General features: G+C 43.1%; 1 protein-coding gene across 1 annotated transcript in view; it reads left to right on the forward strand.

Moving 5' to 3' along the window:
• Positions 1-13407, forward strand: part of arap2 (ArfGAP with RhoGAP domain, ankyrin repeat and PH domain 2) — a 349086-nt gene that overhangs the window by 120557 nt on the left and 215122 nt on the right. The window contains 1 exon segment of the mRNA XM_055637821.1: positions 12099-12168. Within this exon segment, the coding sequence (XP_055493796.1) occupies positions 12099-12168 (70 nt within the window).

Genomic DNA, 13407 nt, shown 5'->3' on the forward strand with positions numbered 1-13407 from the left:
CCACCCCCCCACCCCCCCCCCCCCCCTCCCCCCCTCCCTCCCCCTCTCCCCCCCTTCTCCCCCCCCCCCTTCTCCCCCCCCCCCCCCTCTCTCTCCCGTCCTCCCTCTCCCCCTCCCTCTCTCCCTCCCTCTCCCCCCCCCTCTCTCTCCCTCCCCCTCTCTCTCCCCTCCCCCCCTCTCTCGCTCCCCTCCCCCCTCTCCCCCACTCTCCCCCCCCCCCTCTCTCTCTCCCCCCCCCTCTCTCTCTCTCTCTCTCCCCCCCCCTCTCCTCCCCCCTCTTCTCTCTCCCCCCCCCTCTCTCTCCCCCCCTTCTCTCTCCCCCCCCTCTCCCCCCTCTTCTCCTCCCCCCCTTCTCTCTCTCCCCCCCCCCCTCGCTCTCTCTCCCCCCCCTCTCCCCCCCTTCTCCTCCCCCCCCCCCCTCTCTCCCCCCCTTCTCTCTCCCCCCCTTCTCTCTCCCCCCCCCCCTCTCCCCCCCCTTCTCTCTCCCCCCCCCTCTCTCTCTCCCCCCCCTCTCTCCCCCCCCTCTCCCCCCTCCCTCTTTCCCCTCTCTCTCCCCCCCCTTCTCTCCTCTCCCTCCCCCCCCCCTCTCTCCCCCCCCCTCTCCCCCCCCCTTCTCTCCCCCCCCCTTCTCTCCCCCCCCCCCCCTCTCTCCCCCCCCCCCTCCCTTCTCTCCCCCCCTCTTCTCTCTCTCCCCCCTTCTCTCTCTCCCCCCCCCCTCTCTCTCCCCTTCTATTGGCTTTACCTTGAGAATTCTATTGGCTTTACCTTGAGAACGATCTGTGAAGGATAAATCCCTTTGTTCAAGAGATTAATAAGGGATGTGAAAAGATCTTAATGGCCCTGTCCCACAGGCGATTTTTCAGCGGACTGCCGGAAACTGTCAAGTTGCCAGCAGTCGCCCAAAAAAACGGCAACTGGAACGGCGACTGTCAGAGTGGAACACACACACACACACACACACACACACACACACACACACACACACACACACACACACACACACACACACACACACACACACACACACACACACACACACACACACACACACACACTTCTGTCACCAGCCCATTATGCAGGCGTGGAACAAGGTAAGCGAGGGGAGTCCTGTCTAACAATTTCACACAGTGTAAAGCCAAGATGATACAGACACACACCACGATGAACAGGGAGGTTGGCGCTGTAAAAAGACGACTAAAGCACAGTGTATGGTAAGTCCATAATAAGAGTGGGGGGGGAGAAGGAGTGGAGACAACTTTCAAGAAGCCAGAGATACACGGCTACGAGGCTCGGCGGACATTTAACATTACCGTTCGGTTATCCTTGGTTCTGAAAAGTACTGCTTACCTATTTTTCCCAACGAACCAATGAAATTCACCGGTCAGCACCGACCTAAAACCTTCGAGAACCTTCGACCTCCTGGCGACCCACCTACGGCTTGAGAATTCTCACCACTCTCCATGGCGGCTTCATTCTAGGCGCCGCTAATTTTTTAACGTTGAAAATTTACGGCGACCATAATGAGGCCGCGACTAGTTCCCAGAATGCGGGAACTCCTCACGACCATGAAGGCGACTCCCCGGCAACCACCCACGAACATGTGGTGACCATGTGGCGACTGCATAGTCTCCTGCAGTCGCCTAAAAAGTCACCTAAGTGGGACAGGCCCATTAGTTAGCGGGTCTCCATCAAGTAAAATTTTGAAGTGCAAAATCATTTGAATTAGAAAGAAAAAAGGGAAGTAAAAAATAAAGTGCTTTACTACATATACATGTCGATAAGATGCTTATTTGGTATAGTTTGTTGGGATTTCTATTAATTCTGCCATAACCAGGCCTAGGATGTTTCATGACACTCGATGCAGCAGTTTGTCTGTATTTTGAATGCCCAGCTTTTCTTAGATTTCTGATGGGTCATTATTGCCTTTGAAAATAAGTTGGCAGGAATAAGCCATCCAGGTCTGCGTTCTGCTCTATCATTCATTTCATGTGCTTACCAGTTCCTTGCATCCATTGATCTCAAAATCTATTGCAGAAAAACCGAAATATACACTATGAATGAGAATCGGCTGTTCAGTGGGGCAGATGGTTCCAATACTTTATAACCCGCTAAGTACAGAAATGTTTCCTCTGTTCAATCCTAAATGCCTGACAACCCAATACCGGGAGTATTTCACTATGATCCAAGCACATTTGGCAGAGGATGCTCTCCCCAAGGGGCGGGCTACCTTACCTACGTCCAACAGAGCCTGACTTTGTGTAGGGTTTAGGTTCTGTTTTAAAAAAAACGATGAGAGATTGAGTAGGTTTGGACTAGTTAGGGACAGGTTTTAGTTTTATGTTGTGCAGAGTCCTAAACTATCACTTCAATACCTTTCAGAAGCTTGTCACAATCCCCCACACCATCTCTCATTCTTCTAATTGTCAATGAGTGTAGATCCTTCTTGGCTCGATCTCTTCCCATAGCACAACCACTTTCATCCAGGGCATTGAAAAGGTGAATCTAAACAGCCTTTCTCTAAGTCAGTTGTTCTTTCTTGGGACGGATTAGTTGCCTTCAATCAAGCTTTGATATAATATACCAGAGTAACCCAGCGGGTTAGGCAGCATCTCTGGAGAAAAGGAGTAGGTTTTGTGTGTATCTTCAGTGCAAACCAGCATTTACAGCTAATAGGTGCAGGAGTAGGCCATTCGGTCCTTTGAGCCAGCACTGCCATTCAATATGATCGTGGCTGATCATCCACAATCCCTCCGACACATAGAAACATAGAAACATAGAAATTGGGTGCAGGAGTAGGCCATTCGGCCCTTCGAGCCTGCACCGCCATTCAATATGATCATGGCTGATCATCCAACTCAGTATCCCGTACCTGCCTTCTCTCCATACCCCCTGATCCCCTTAGCCACAAGGGCCACATCTAACTCCCTCTTAAATATAGACACATTCAATCTAGCTTTATTCATTTGCAACAAGACTCCTTTTCACTTGTTCAACGAAACCCTTACAATAAAAAGCTCTTGGTTCTTTAGTATTTTTTTAGGTCATGGTTGTAAAAAAAAAAATCCTGATTGGATGAAGATAGAACCCTAACTAGAACAGATCTTGGAGCATCATTTAAAGGGAATATTGAATATTATCTACCAATCTGGTCGAGTCCTTGGTACAGAACTCCTGTCTTTTTTGGAGAAGCGTCTAGAATGAATAGAGTGAACATCTCAATGGAACGATCAGTTCGTGAATTCCTTCTTTAACCTCGTCTCATGTTGGGAGAGGAGTGTTCCAGTTATCGGAATGAGATGTCATGTTTTATAGACACTATATGGAAAATTCACAGATTAATTACACAGCTGCATCTGATGAGAGCAAGGCTCTGTATCATGAATTTTTGATCAAATTTCCTGCTATTTATGTGGTCAGGAGAAAGCTAATTTTATTCAGCCAGTTAAAATTTGGAAGGAAGTGGGCATGAACAGATATACTGGTCTCTGTAGTACTAATCTGGCAATTTCTGGCATGAATGTATTTAATAAAATACACAGCACCTGCTGTTGGGGTTAATTCTGTGTGCCACTCTGATAATGCACAACATCTTGTGTCTGCTTCGACTGCTGAAAGGGTTCTTCGAATAAAGTTTTACAGATCAAATCATTTGGGGATTGGGAGTTTTGTTCTATTGTGTAGCTTTTGTCTATTTAGATACAATGCACCAGTGATCAAAAGTGGTATTTTTTCCATCATGTATAATTCTCAGCTCATTACACATATTTCCATTTATGTATTTCTCCAGTGATTTTTCTCAAAAGTGAGAAGTATCGTTTCTGGGAGTTGCATATTCATGTATCAGCACCTTATAATTAGCAGGCATCACAAAGGCTGTACTATAGTAGGCTCCTGCTCTGGCCTAACAAAATATCTCTCAATTTTACATAAAACAAATGAGATATAAGCAGGTGTAGCCACGTTGTTCATTGTGCTTGTTCAGCCATTCAATAAGGTATTTTACACTGGTTTTACAAGGTTTTATAATCCTACCTGAACTGACCCCATAAAAGTTCATTTCCTTTAAAGTTCAAAATTCTATCACACTATCTCGACTTTACGCATATTTTATTATCTCAGCATTGAAGGGTCAACTATTTACTTTGAAACCATCACCCCTGGGTTTCATTTTGTGTGGGAGCCAGGGGACAGTGTGTTGAAGCTAATGTGGGAATGGGGGAACTGTGTTTAATGGGAAACACATGGAGCTGGAGTCTCATGTGTTTAATGTGGGTGAAGCAGCATCTCTTGGGAAAAGGAATAGGTGACGTTTCTTGTCGAGACCCTTCATCAGATCTGACCTGATTTCCTATTCCTATGTCACCTATTCCTTTTCTCCAGAGTTGCTGCCTGACCCACTGAGTTACTCCAGCATTTTGTGCATATCTTTGGTGTAAACCCGCATCTGCAGTTCCTTCCCACAGATCCCAAGTGTTTAATGTGAATACGGGAACTGAGATCCCGTGTGTTTAAGGGAGCATGGCAACCAGCACCTGATGAGCCATTTTCTGAACAATTTCTGAACACTGGAGGAGATCGGGTAGATGCACAGAGTCTCTTGCCCAGAGTAGGTGAATCGAGGACCAAAGGATATAGGTTTAGATAGTTGAGGCAGGGACTATACCAACGTTTAACAAACAGTCTGGTACATGGATAGGACAGGTTTGGAGGGATATGGGCCAAATGCAAGCAGGTAGGATTAATGTAGCTGGGACATGTTGGCCGGTGTGTGGGCCGAAGTTGGGCCGAAGGGCCTGTTGCCACACTGTATCACTCTATGACTGGGATGCCAGTTTGTCAGATTTTACTGTACTGATTTTTTGTAGGTAACAATAGTGCTCTATTCAGCATTGGCAACCAATTCTTTGGCTTTTTGGACATTGTTTGGACAACTGTCAGACATATTGGTCGGCTCGATCTTTGTATATTCTGTGCCCTGGGAGTTGGAAATGTCTGTGAGGAATGTTCTATGGTATCTGGGCTAATGTAGAGTAATTTAATTGACATAGCATTGTTTAATCGACCGACGGACCCGTGGAAGTCAAGATGCCGCTGCCGAGGGAAGGAACAAAGGAGGAGCCTGTATGGGGGGGACCGCCGTGAGGGGGGGGAAGAACAATGAACAACAGAGGACTCAGCGTGGGGGAACAGCCATGAGGGGGAGGGGGGGGATAGGAATTTGTAACTTTTCAAGTGCCCTTCATGGGTGACTATTTGTATACCTTGGGTATGCAAGCAAAGAATTTCACTGTGACTTGTTATGTGACAATTAAGTATTTCATTCAATTCAATAATTTTGCAACAGTCTCAATTCATAAATTATAGGAGCAGAATTAGGCCATTCATAGAAACATAGAAAATAGGTGCAGGAGTAGGTCATTCGGCCCATCGAGCCTGCACCACCATTCAATATGATCATGGCTGATCATCCAACTCAGTATCCTGTACCTGCCTTCTCTCCATACCCCCTGATCCCTTTAGCCACAAGTGCCACATCTAACTCCCTCTTAAATATAGCCAACGAACTGGCCTCAACTACCTTCTGTGGCAGAGCATTCCAGAGATTCACCACTCTCTGTGTGAAAAATGTTTTTTTCATCTCGGTCCTAAAAGATTTTCCCCTTATCCTTAAACTGTGACCCCTTGTTCTGGACTTCCTCAACATCGGGAACAGGAGACCTATCAGGTCTACTCCGCCATTCAATCATAGCTGATCTATCTCTCCCTCTCAACCCCATTCTCCTGCTTTCTCCCCATAACCCCTGACACCGATACCTGTCAAGTGGAGTTCATTGACAGCCTTGGCCCAGAGTAAACCAATGAATTTCTGTTTAAATAGCACCTGATCCTAAAAGTTATTTTCTTTTAGTTAATTTACTTTTGAAATGGAGCCTTGCTTTGGTAGGATAATGTGATTGGCAACATTCTCATTTAAGTCACTAATATGTTGTGAGTTTTTTTTTCAAACATCCTTCTGCAGCTTTAGCTGGAAGAGAACTGCCTCTTCTTACAACCTACATGTCGAATACCCAGATAATTTGTTGAGCATAGCAATCGAACAGAATCTCCTTGTTATTTTATGTTGACTGCTGATTGCATTTTGTGCTCTTGTCATTGTCCTTGACTTTGGTAAATGAAAAAATGAGACGTTCAATAGAGCCTGACTTTGACTATTAGCTGGAAAGCATTAAACATTAAATGGATAAGTGGGTAGAAGCAACAGTGCGCTAAATGTATAACCGTGATACGCTTAACTGTCCAGAAGATGAGAAAATAATAGTTGAGTTCCCTGTGTTTAAATTGTTGTATGGACACGTCCATATGTTCCGGCCCTGAATATTATTCACTGCAATGCTCATTTGCCACTTGTTGAGTCTGCCTGTTGGCTTGCCTACCTTATTCTGACAGGTTCAAGCAATCAACTCTGTTTGAACATCATGAGTTGAGAAATATTTTCCAAAAAGTGTAATTTCAAAACTAATCTTCACACAAATCATAAATATAAAGATGTTTGTTTGAATTTAAGACCAATTAAGGTACAGTGTTATGCGAATTACCATACAGCCACATGAGAAAAAGCAACAAGACACGCAACTACATAAAAGTTAACGTAACCATTCACCATAGTGGATTCTCCACATTCCTCACTGTGATGGAAGGCAATAAGTCCAAACTTCTTCCTCTTTATTTTCCCGTGGTCGGCGCAGTTGAACCATCTGTCGGCGCGATCGAAGCTCCCACTGCCGGCGGTCGAAGTCCCCACATTGGGGTGATCAAAACTCCCGCGTCGGGGCGGTCGAAACTGCTGCGTCTTGCAGTTCCCAAAGTCAGTCTCTGACCGCGAGCTTCGTGATGTTAAGTCCGTAAGCACCCGCGGTTAGAGCTCCGAGGCCGATCCCTGGAAAAGGGATTGCAGGCTCCGTGATGTTAAAGTCCCGTAGGCACCTGTGGTGGAACTCTCAAAAGTCGGTCTCCAGCAAAGGCCGCCAACTTCTTGGTCTTAGGCCGCACTGCGGACGGAGGTACGATACGGAAAGAAATTGCACCTCCGTCGAGGTAAGAGATTAGAAAAAGTTTTCCCAACCTCCCCACTTAAAACAAGCTAAAGAACACTAAAAACACACATTTAACGCATACTATTGAACACAAAAGAAAGTACAGACAGGTTGTTGGCGAAGCAGCCTTTGTTGGCGCCACCCGGTCGGTGTTGACTTTGTGCATTGGGGTGTGCAATTTTCTTTGAGGCATCGTCTGATCTGCTCTCTCCACAGTGGAAGATCGGCATAAGCTGCAGTCCCTGTCAATTCCTTTCTTTGATTGGCCTCCGATCTTCTGCTGAAACAGCGATGAAAGATCAGGAAGGACCCTGAACGAGCCTCTTGCACCAAAACAAGATGGTCCATATTCTATGTCAGGATATGTTTCTTACGGCATGAGAACCTTGTCGAAGCGAAACGAGCTATCGCCGACTCTAGACAAACTGCTCCATTGATTTCATCAGGCAGAAGTGTTTTTAGTGCCCTTGGTAGAGAGGAAAGGTGGCCAGGGCGCATGACGCCTCTATTAAGGCACAGCCGATCAGAAGGAGGACAGATGATTTAACATCTTAACTGAATGTCAGTACATCTAACAGTGCAGCCATGCTCAGCACTGCTCTGCTGTGTCAGGATAATATGTGCATGCACAAGTCCTAGAGTGGAGATTGAAACGGTGACCTTTGGATTCCGTGGCAATTGTTGGCTATTCCAGCAATAATAAAGAACCGCACAAATGAATCAAGTTGCAACAAAATGTTATTACAGCCCTCGGGGTGGGGGTGGGGGAAACTTGTGAACAACTGTGGAGTAATAATATCCCTGTCAGAAGCGTATTTAAGATGATCAGGAACCAGGATTATGTAAGGTGAGCTGAAGGCCAGAGGAAGAGCCCCTTTAACATTTAATGTTCACCTGCCTTCATTTAAATGATTCCTGATCCTCTAATCAGCTCTGTGTCTGCCCAATCGTGCAACACCTCCTATTAATTCTTAAACTCTTATTCTTAATACGTGCCTCTTCTTTTTCTGTGGTGCCTTTCGATTGTTAAAATGCACAGTGAATATTAGTAGAAATGAGGAACTGCAGATGGTAGTTTACATAAGAAAACACAAAGTACTGGAGTAATTGAGCATTCAGTGTGGAAAATCACAAGGGAAATAGATTTAAGAAGGTAGTTTGCATTAAAGAAGCCGGGATTGCTATTGCATTCTAGGGTTACACTGGAGTGGAACACAAAGTGACTTATCCTCTAGAATGGACGGCATTGTGGTGCAGAAGAGTTGCTGCCTCACAGCGCCAGAGACCTGGGTTTCATCCAGATCTCGTGCTGTTTGTGTGTAGTTGGTGCGTTCTAGCTGTGACTGCATGATTTTCCCCGGGTGCTTCGGTTTCCTCCCGCATCTCAAACATGTGTAGGTTATTTGACCACTGTAAATTACCGCTGGTGGTTAGGTGAGTGGTGAAATCTGATGGAATGGATGAGAATGGTGTGAATAAACAAAATGGATTAAAATTGGAATAATTGGCTGGTTGATTGTTGCTGTTGGCTAAGTGGGACGAATAACCTGTTTCTCTGCACTATATCTCTGATTCCAATGTATGTCGACGAAAAGTTTATCAGGTTGTGGTTGTAAAAATACATTGTTCTTTTGGAGACAGCTGATAGCAAAATGTATCTATCTTTGAGCACAATGTATTAGTTGGCTACCTATAGTTAATAAAGGGTTAACTACCTATAGTTAATAAACAGCTGATTATCAAGTGAATGATAACAACGTTTGTACAATAGTAAAGTGAGTGGAAAATTTGAAGCATTATAGATTTTTTATTTACTTAAAAAAAATGTTTTACAACTATGAAATTAGGGAGAGATTTGAAGTTTTCTCTGAGATTAACTTGTGCCATTCAAAAATTATTCTGTTGCCCCCATTAAGTAAATCTTTCATAAGATTGGAAGTTAGGAAGCCATTCTTGTCACACATCTCCTATCTCAATATTTCTAATCAAAAGTGAACACAGGTTGTCCTTGACTACTTTCAATTCAAATTATTGGTGAACTGACAGTAAAGTTTTGAAGTCAAGAGTGTTCAATTGTCATGTGTACCGATAACAGAACAATATGAAGTTCTAACTTGCAGCAGCTTAACAGGCCTGTAAATGCAATATACACAGATAATATATAATGATATTCAGTCATGATGTGCCGGCTCTTGCTGTCCCTGCTTTGAACACTAGATGTAGCTCATGAGCCATGTTAATCCACAAACAGCTTTGTGGGTTAGATTTGTTAATAAAGATCAGCTTTTAGCATAAGTGACGTCAAAGGAAAGGTGAAATATGTACTGTTCAGAGCTATATTATGCATTAATTTTCTGCGTGACGAAATGACACTTTTTTTTCAAGACTCATAATTTTGTGGAAAATAAACACTTTCACCATCATTTTCCCTACAAGTGACAACCGTAATTCAAATTTAACTTTGAGAAATCACATCTGTTAAAGCTGTTAGCAGGCTGTTAATTCCAGTGAGTTAACAACAATTCTGCAGTCTTTCTGGTGGCAGGGTGGGTATGTCCATTGTTTCAGGTGCGTTCTGCAGTGTGCGTTCTGTGGGAAGGCATCTCTGTTGCCTGGTAGACTGAGTTTGGTGCCTGGTTTGTGGTTTTTATCTTTAAGCACCCTCGCCAGATGGCAAAAGGGACAGTACACTGGGGAAGACACTGCAATTTTCCTTCAGTCTCTTTCTTGGAATATGGAAAGTTATGTATGTTTTCTAAGTCTCAGTGTGGACCTTTTTTTGCTGGGGATCGTGTTGTATCGTCAGGGCAGTTTGGTGGATAATCTTTTTGTTTTGCATTTATTTAGTGCAAGTCCCGTTTTCTCGTGTTTCAGAGAATAAAAGGATGTACATTTAGAAAGGAGGTGAGAAGGAATTTCTTTAGTCAGAGGGTGGTGAAGCTGTTGAATTCATAGCGACAGAAGGTTGTGGAGGCCAAGTCAATAGATATTTTTAAGGCAAAGAGAGATAGATTCTTCATTATTAGGGGTTATGGGACGATGACAGGAGAATGGGGTTGAGAGGGAAAGGTAGATCAGCCATGATTGAATGACAGAGTAGACGTGGAAACAGAAAATAGGTGCATTTGGCCATTTGAGCCAGCACCGACCGCCGTTCAATATGATCATGGCTGATCATCCAAAATCAGTACCCAATCCTGCTTTTACCACATACCACATATAATTCTGTTAGCCCTAAGAGCTAAATCTAACTCTTGAAAACATCCTGTGAATTGGCCTTCGCTGCCTTCTGTGGCAGAGAATTCCACAGATTCACAACTCTCTTGGTGAAAAAGCTTTCCTCATCTTAGTCCTAATTGGCCGACCCCTTATTCTTAAACTGTGACCCTTAGTTCTGGACTCTCCCAACGTCGGGAAATTTTTTCCTGCATCTCGCTTGTCCGATCCCTTAAGAATTTTATATGTTTCTATAAGATCCCATCTCGTCCTAAATTCCAGTGAGTACAAGCCCATTCTTTAATCGTATGTTAGTCCCGTTATCCCGGGAATTAACCTGATGAACCTATGCTGCACACCATCAATAGCCATTCGGCTTGATGGGCCGAATGGCCTTATTCTTATCCCAGAATTTTCTTATCCTCGTTGTCTCTGTACTGTACACTGACAATGACAATTAAAATTGAATCTGAATCTGAATCTGAATCTGAGAAGGTAAGAACGGACAATTTTTCGGAGTCGTCCATTGGCCAATGTTTACGTACAGTCCGACTATGGTAGCTGATGATCACCAATGTTGGAATGATCTTGGGTTTGGAGTGATGTACGTGGAACAGGTTTCTGTTACCAGAATTGCTGCTGAATCTGTGATCTTAATTTAGAAAATACTTAACAATGCAACACAATTGCATCAATTGGATTGAGATAATTGGTGTGAATTTGTGGGTAAAGTGAGAGTTATTAACATACCTTTGGAAGATAGTTGAATACTACTTGCACTTAACATTGGCTGCAGTAACCCAGCCTGCTGCAATCCATTATATAACACCTGTTCTTTGGAACCCTCATTAACCTTCTAAAAATATTTTCTCAAAAAGCATGCAAGTGTGTAAAGTACCTGAACCAAAATCTTTCATGAAGATATAAAATGAAAATATGATTTGTTATATAACTTACGGAGACAGATGATCATAGTAAAAACTGCCATGGGTCTTATCATCTCATTTTCTCAAAAGCAAAATATACCAGAAACACCAGATGCATCTTTGGCTGAAATGTGTCCATGCTGTTTTTAACACTGCAATGACCTATGAAAAGGTTATCTGTATCGTCAGTGATTTTCCATTTAAACTGTAGGTCACCTCTGTTAAGTAGCTGAGGGTAACTTCAGACTAACATGTTGAATGTTTATGTACATGTTCGAAGGGGTAATTCTACGACTCAAGTAATTCGCTAAGACATCATTGAGAGATATTAGCATCCCTACGTTCCAACTGTAACTGCTGTCCCTGGCAAATAATGATGCTTTATAAAAACACTGTGTGGCACAGTGACGTAGCTAGTTGAGACCCAGGTTTGATCCTGACTTCCGGTGTTGGCTGTGTGGAGTTTACACGTTCTCCCTATAACCGCAAGGGTTTCCACCGGATGCGCTGGTTTTCTCCCACACCTCAAAGACATGTAGGTTTGATGCTTAATCAGCCTCTCTAAAATTGTCCTTGTGTAGGGAGTGGACGCAAAAGTGTGATAGCATGGAAGTCGTGTGATGGTCGGCATGGACCATTGGCGTTGATGGGCATGTTTTCAATGTGTATCTTTCAAATATCAGGATTTTTTTTTGTTTCAACTCAAGCTCCCTGAATGACATCATCATGATTTTATGGCAAAATAACAAATCAAATATTGATAAAAGTTTTTATTTCAATTATCTTAATGCATTCAGCAAAGATTTGATATATATATAATTTAGTCACATTGATTAAAAAAAATGTCATTGTTTCATTACAGGAATTGCGTATTCCAGAAACGGTGGGTTAGGTTTGATGGAGATAATTTATCATACCACAACAATGAGAAGGTATGTTTGAAGACTTACAACGTAACCTTATGGGGATGTTAATAAATTGAATTTCATTTATTTGTGCTATGCAAACTTGTAGATTTAAGATGGTTAGTGTACATAAGAATGTGGTTGGTTGGCAATAAAAGTTGGTTCATTTTTTTTAACAAACTCAGTCATCCTAATTTTAAGTTGTTTCGTTGATGATTCAATCTGATTTTTTTCTTGCGATGCAGCTGAGATTGGGATCTTGGTGGTGCGTGTTGGGCTATGGTGAATGCAATGGGATTCAATTCCGTTCTCAGGCACAAGTTGGCAATCACTCAGATTTTTCTTTAATGCGATTATAATCTGCAGAGCAAGCCTTGTGTTGATTATCATTAACTTTGCATTCAATAACTTCCTCAAATCTTGTTGATGTCTCTTTTATTTATAGTTGTAAAGTGCACCAAATAATTTGATTTCCAAGTTTATTCACGTTGTTTTATATTGCTGGATGAATTTTAAGATGTCCTTGTTATGAAGCAGACGTCAATTTTGGAGACGTGTGTGTGTCCATATGTAAATAGGAAGGAGGAAAAACTGATTAAAAATAGAATTGTTTAAATTGGTTGTTTATTTGAGTTGGTTTATATTGCTGGTTGAATTTTAAGGTATCCTTGTTAAGAAAGAAGACGTTAATTTTGGAATGTGTGTGTGTGTGTGTGTGTATGTAGACGTGGTTTAAGTGTGAAGTAGTAAAAACTGATTAAAAATAGAATTGTTTAAATTGGTTGTTTGCAGTTTTGTTTCAGTTATAAGGCTCGGTAACTCAAAATATCAAAGGATAGGGAGCAATTTGTGCCACTGGAGAAATTCAAGGTCCTCACCCCAATCCCAGCTGCCATGCTGTCTAAAGTCTGTAGTGTAGCCCAGTACTGCCCTCGCCCTTAGAACCTCAGGAAACACTTCATCCTCCTGAACAATGCTGTCACATGTTGGTAGGTCTTGGAATCCTGGATCTCTGTGAGTGGGTTGGAGGTTCTGGTGCATGAGTTTCACGTTGAAGAAGGTGGTTTTATTCACCAGTAACAAAGATTTGGTTTTCAGCCTTCATTCGCAATGCCTTTATAATGAATCTAATGAAATGGTCCAGCAACATACAAGCTGGACAGGGTTTTTAATCCTGGACTGGACTGGACTAATATGGAGTTCAATGCACCATAACGGTTCTAAAGGCCCATACTCCAGTTTGACACCCCTTTTTGGGCCCTTGTA

The sequence above is a fragment of the Leucoraja erinacea genome, chromosome 1 (assembly GCF_028641065.1).
Source record: "Leucoraja erinacea ecotype New England chromosome 1, Leri_hhj_1, whole genome shotgun sequence".
In the NCBI taxonomy this organism is placed as follows: domain Eukaryota; kingdom Metazoa; phylum Chordata; class Chondrichthyes; order Rajiformes; family Rajidae; genus Leucoraja; species Leucoraja erinaceus.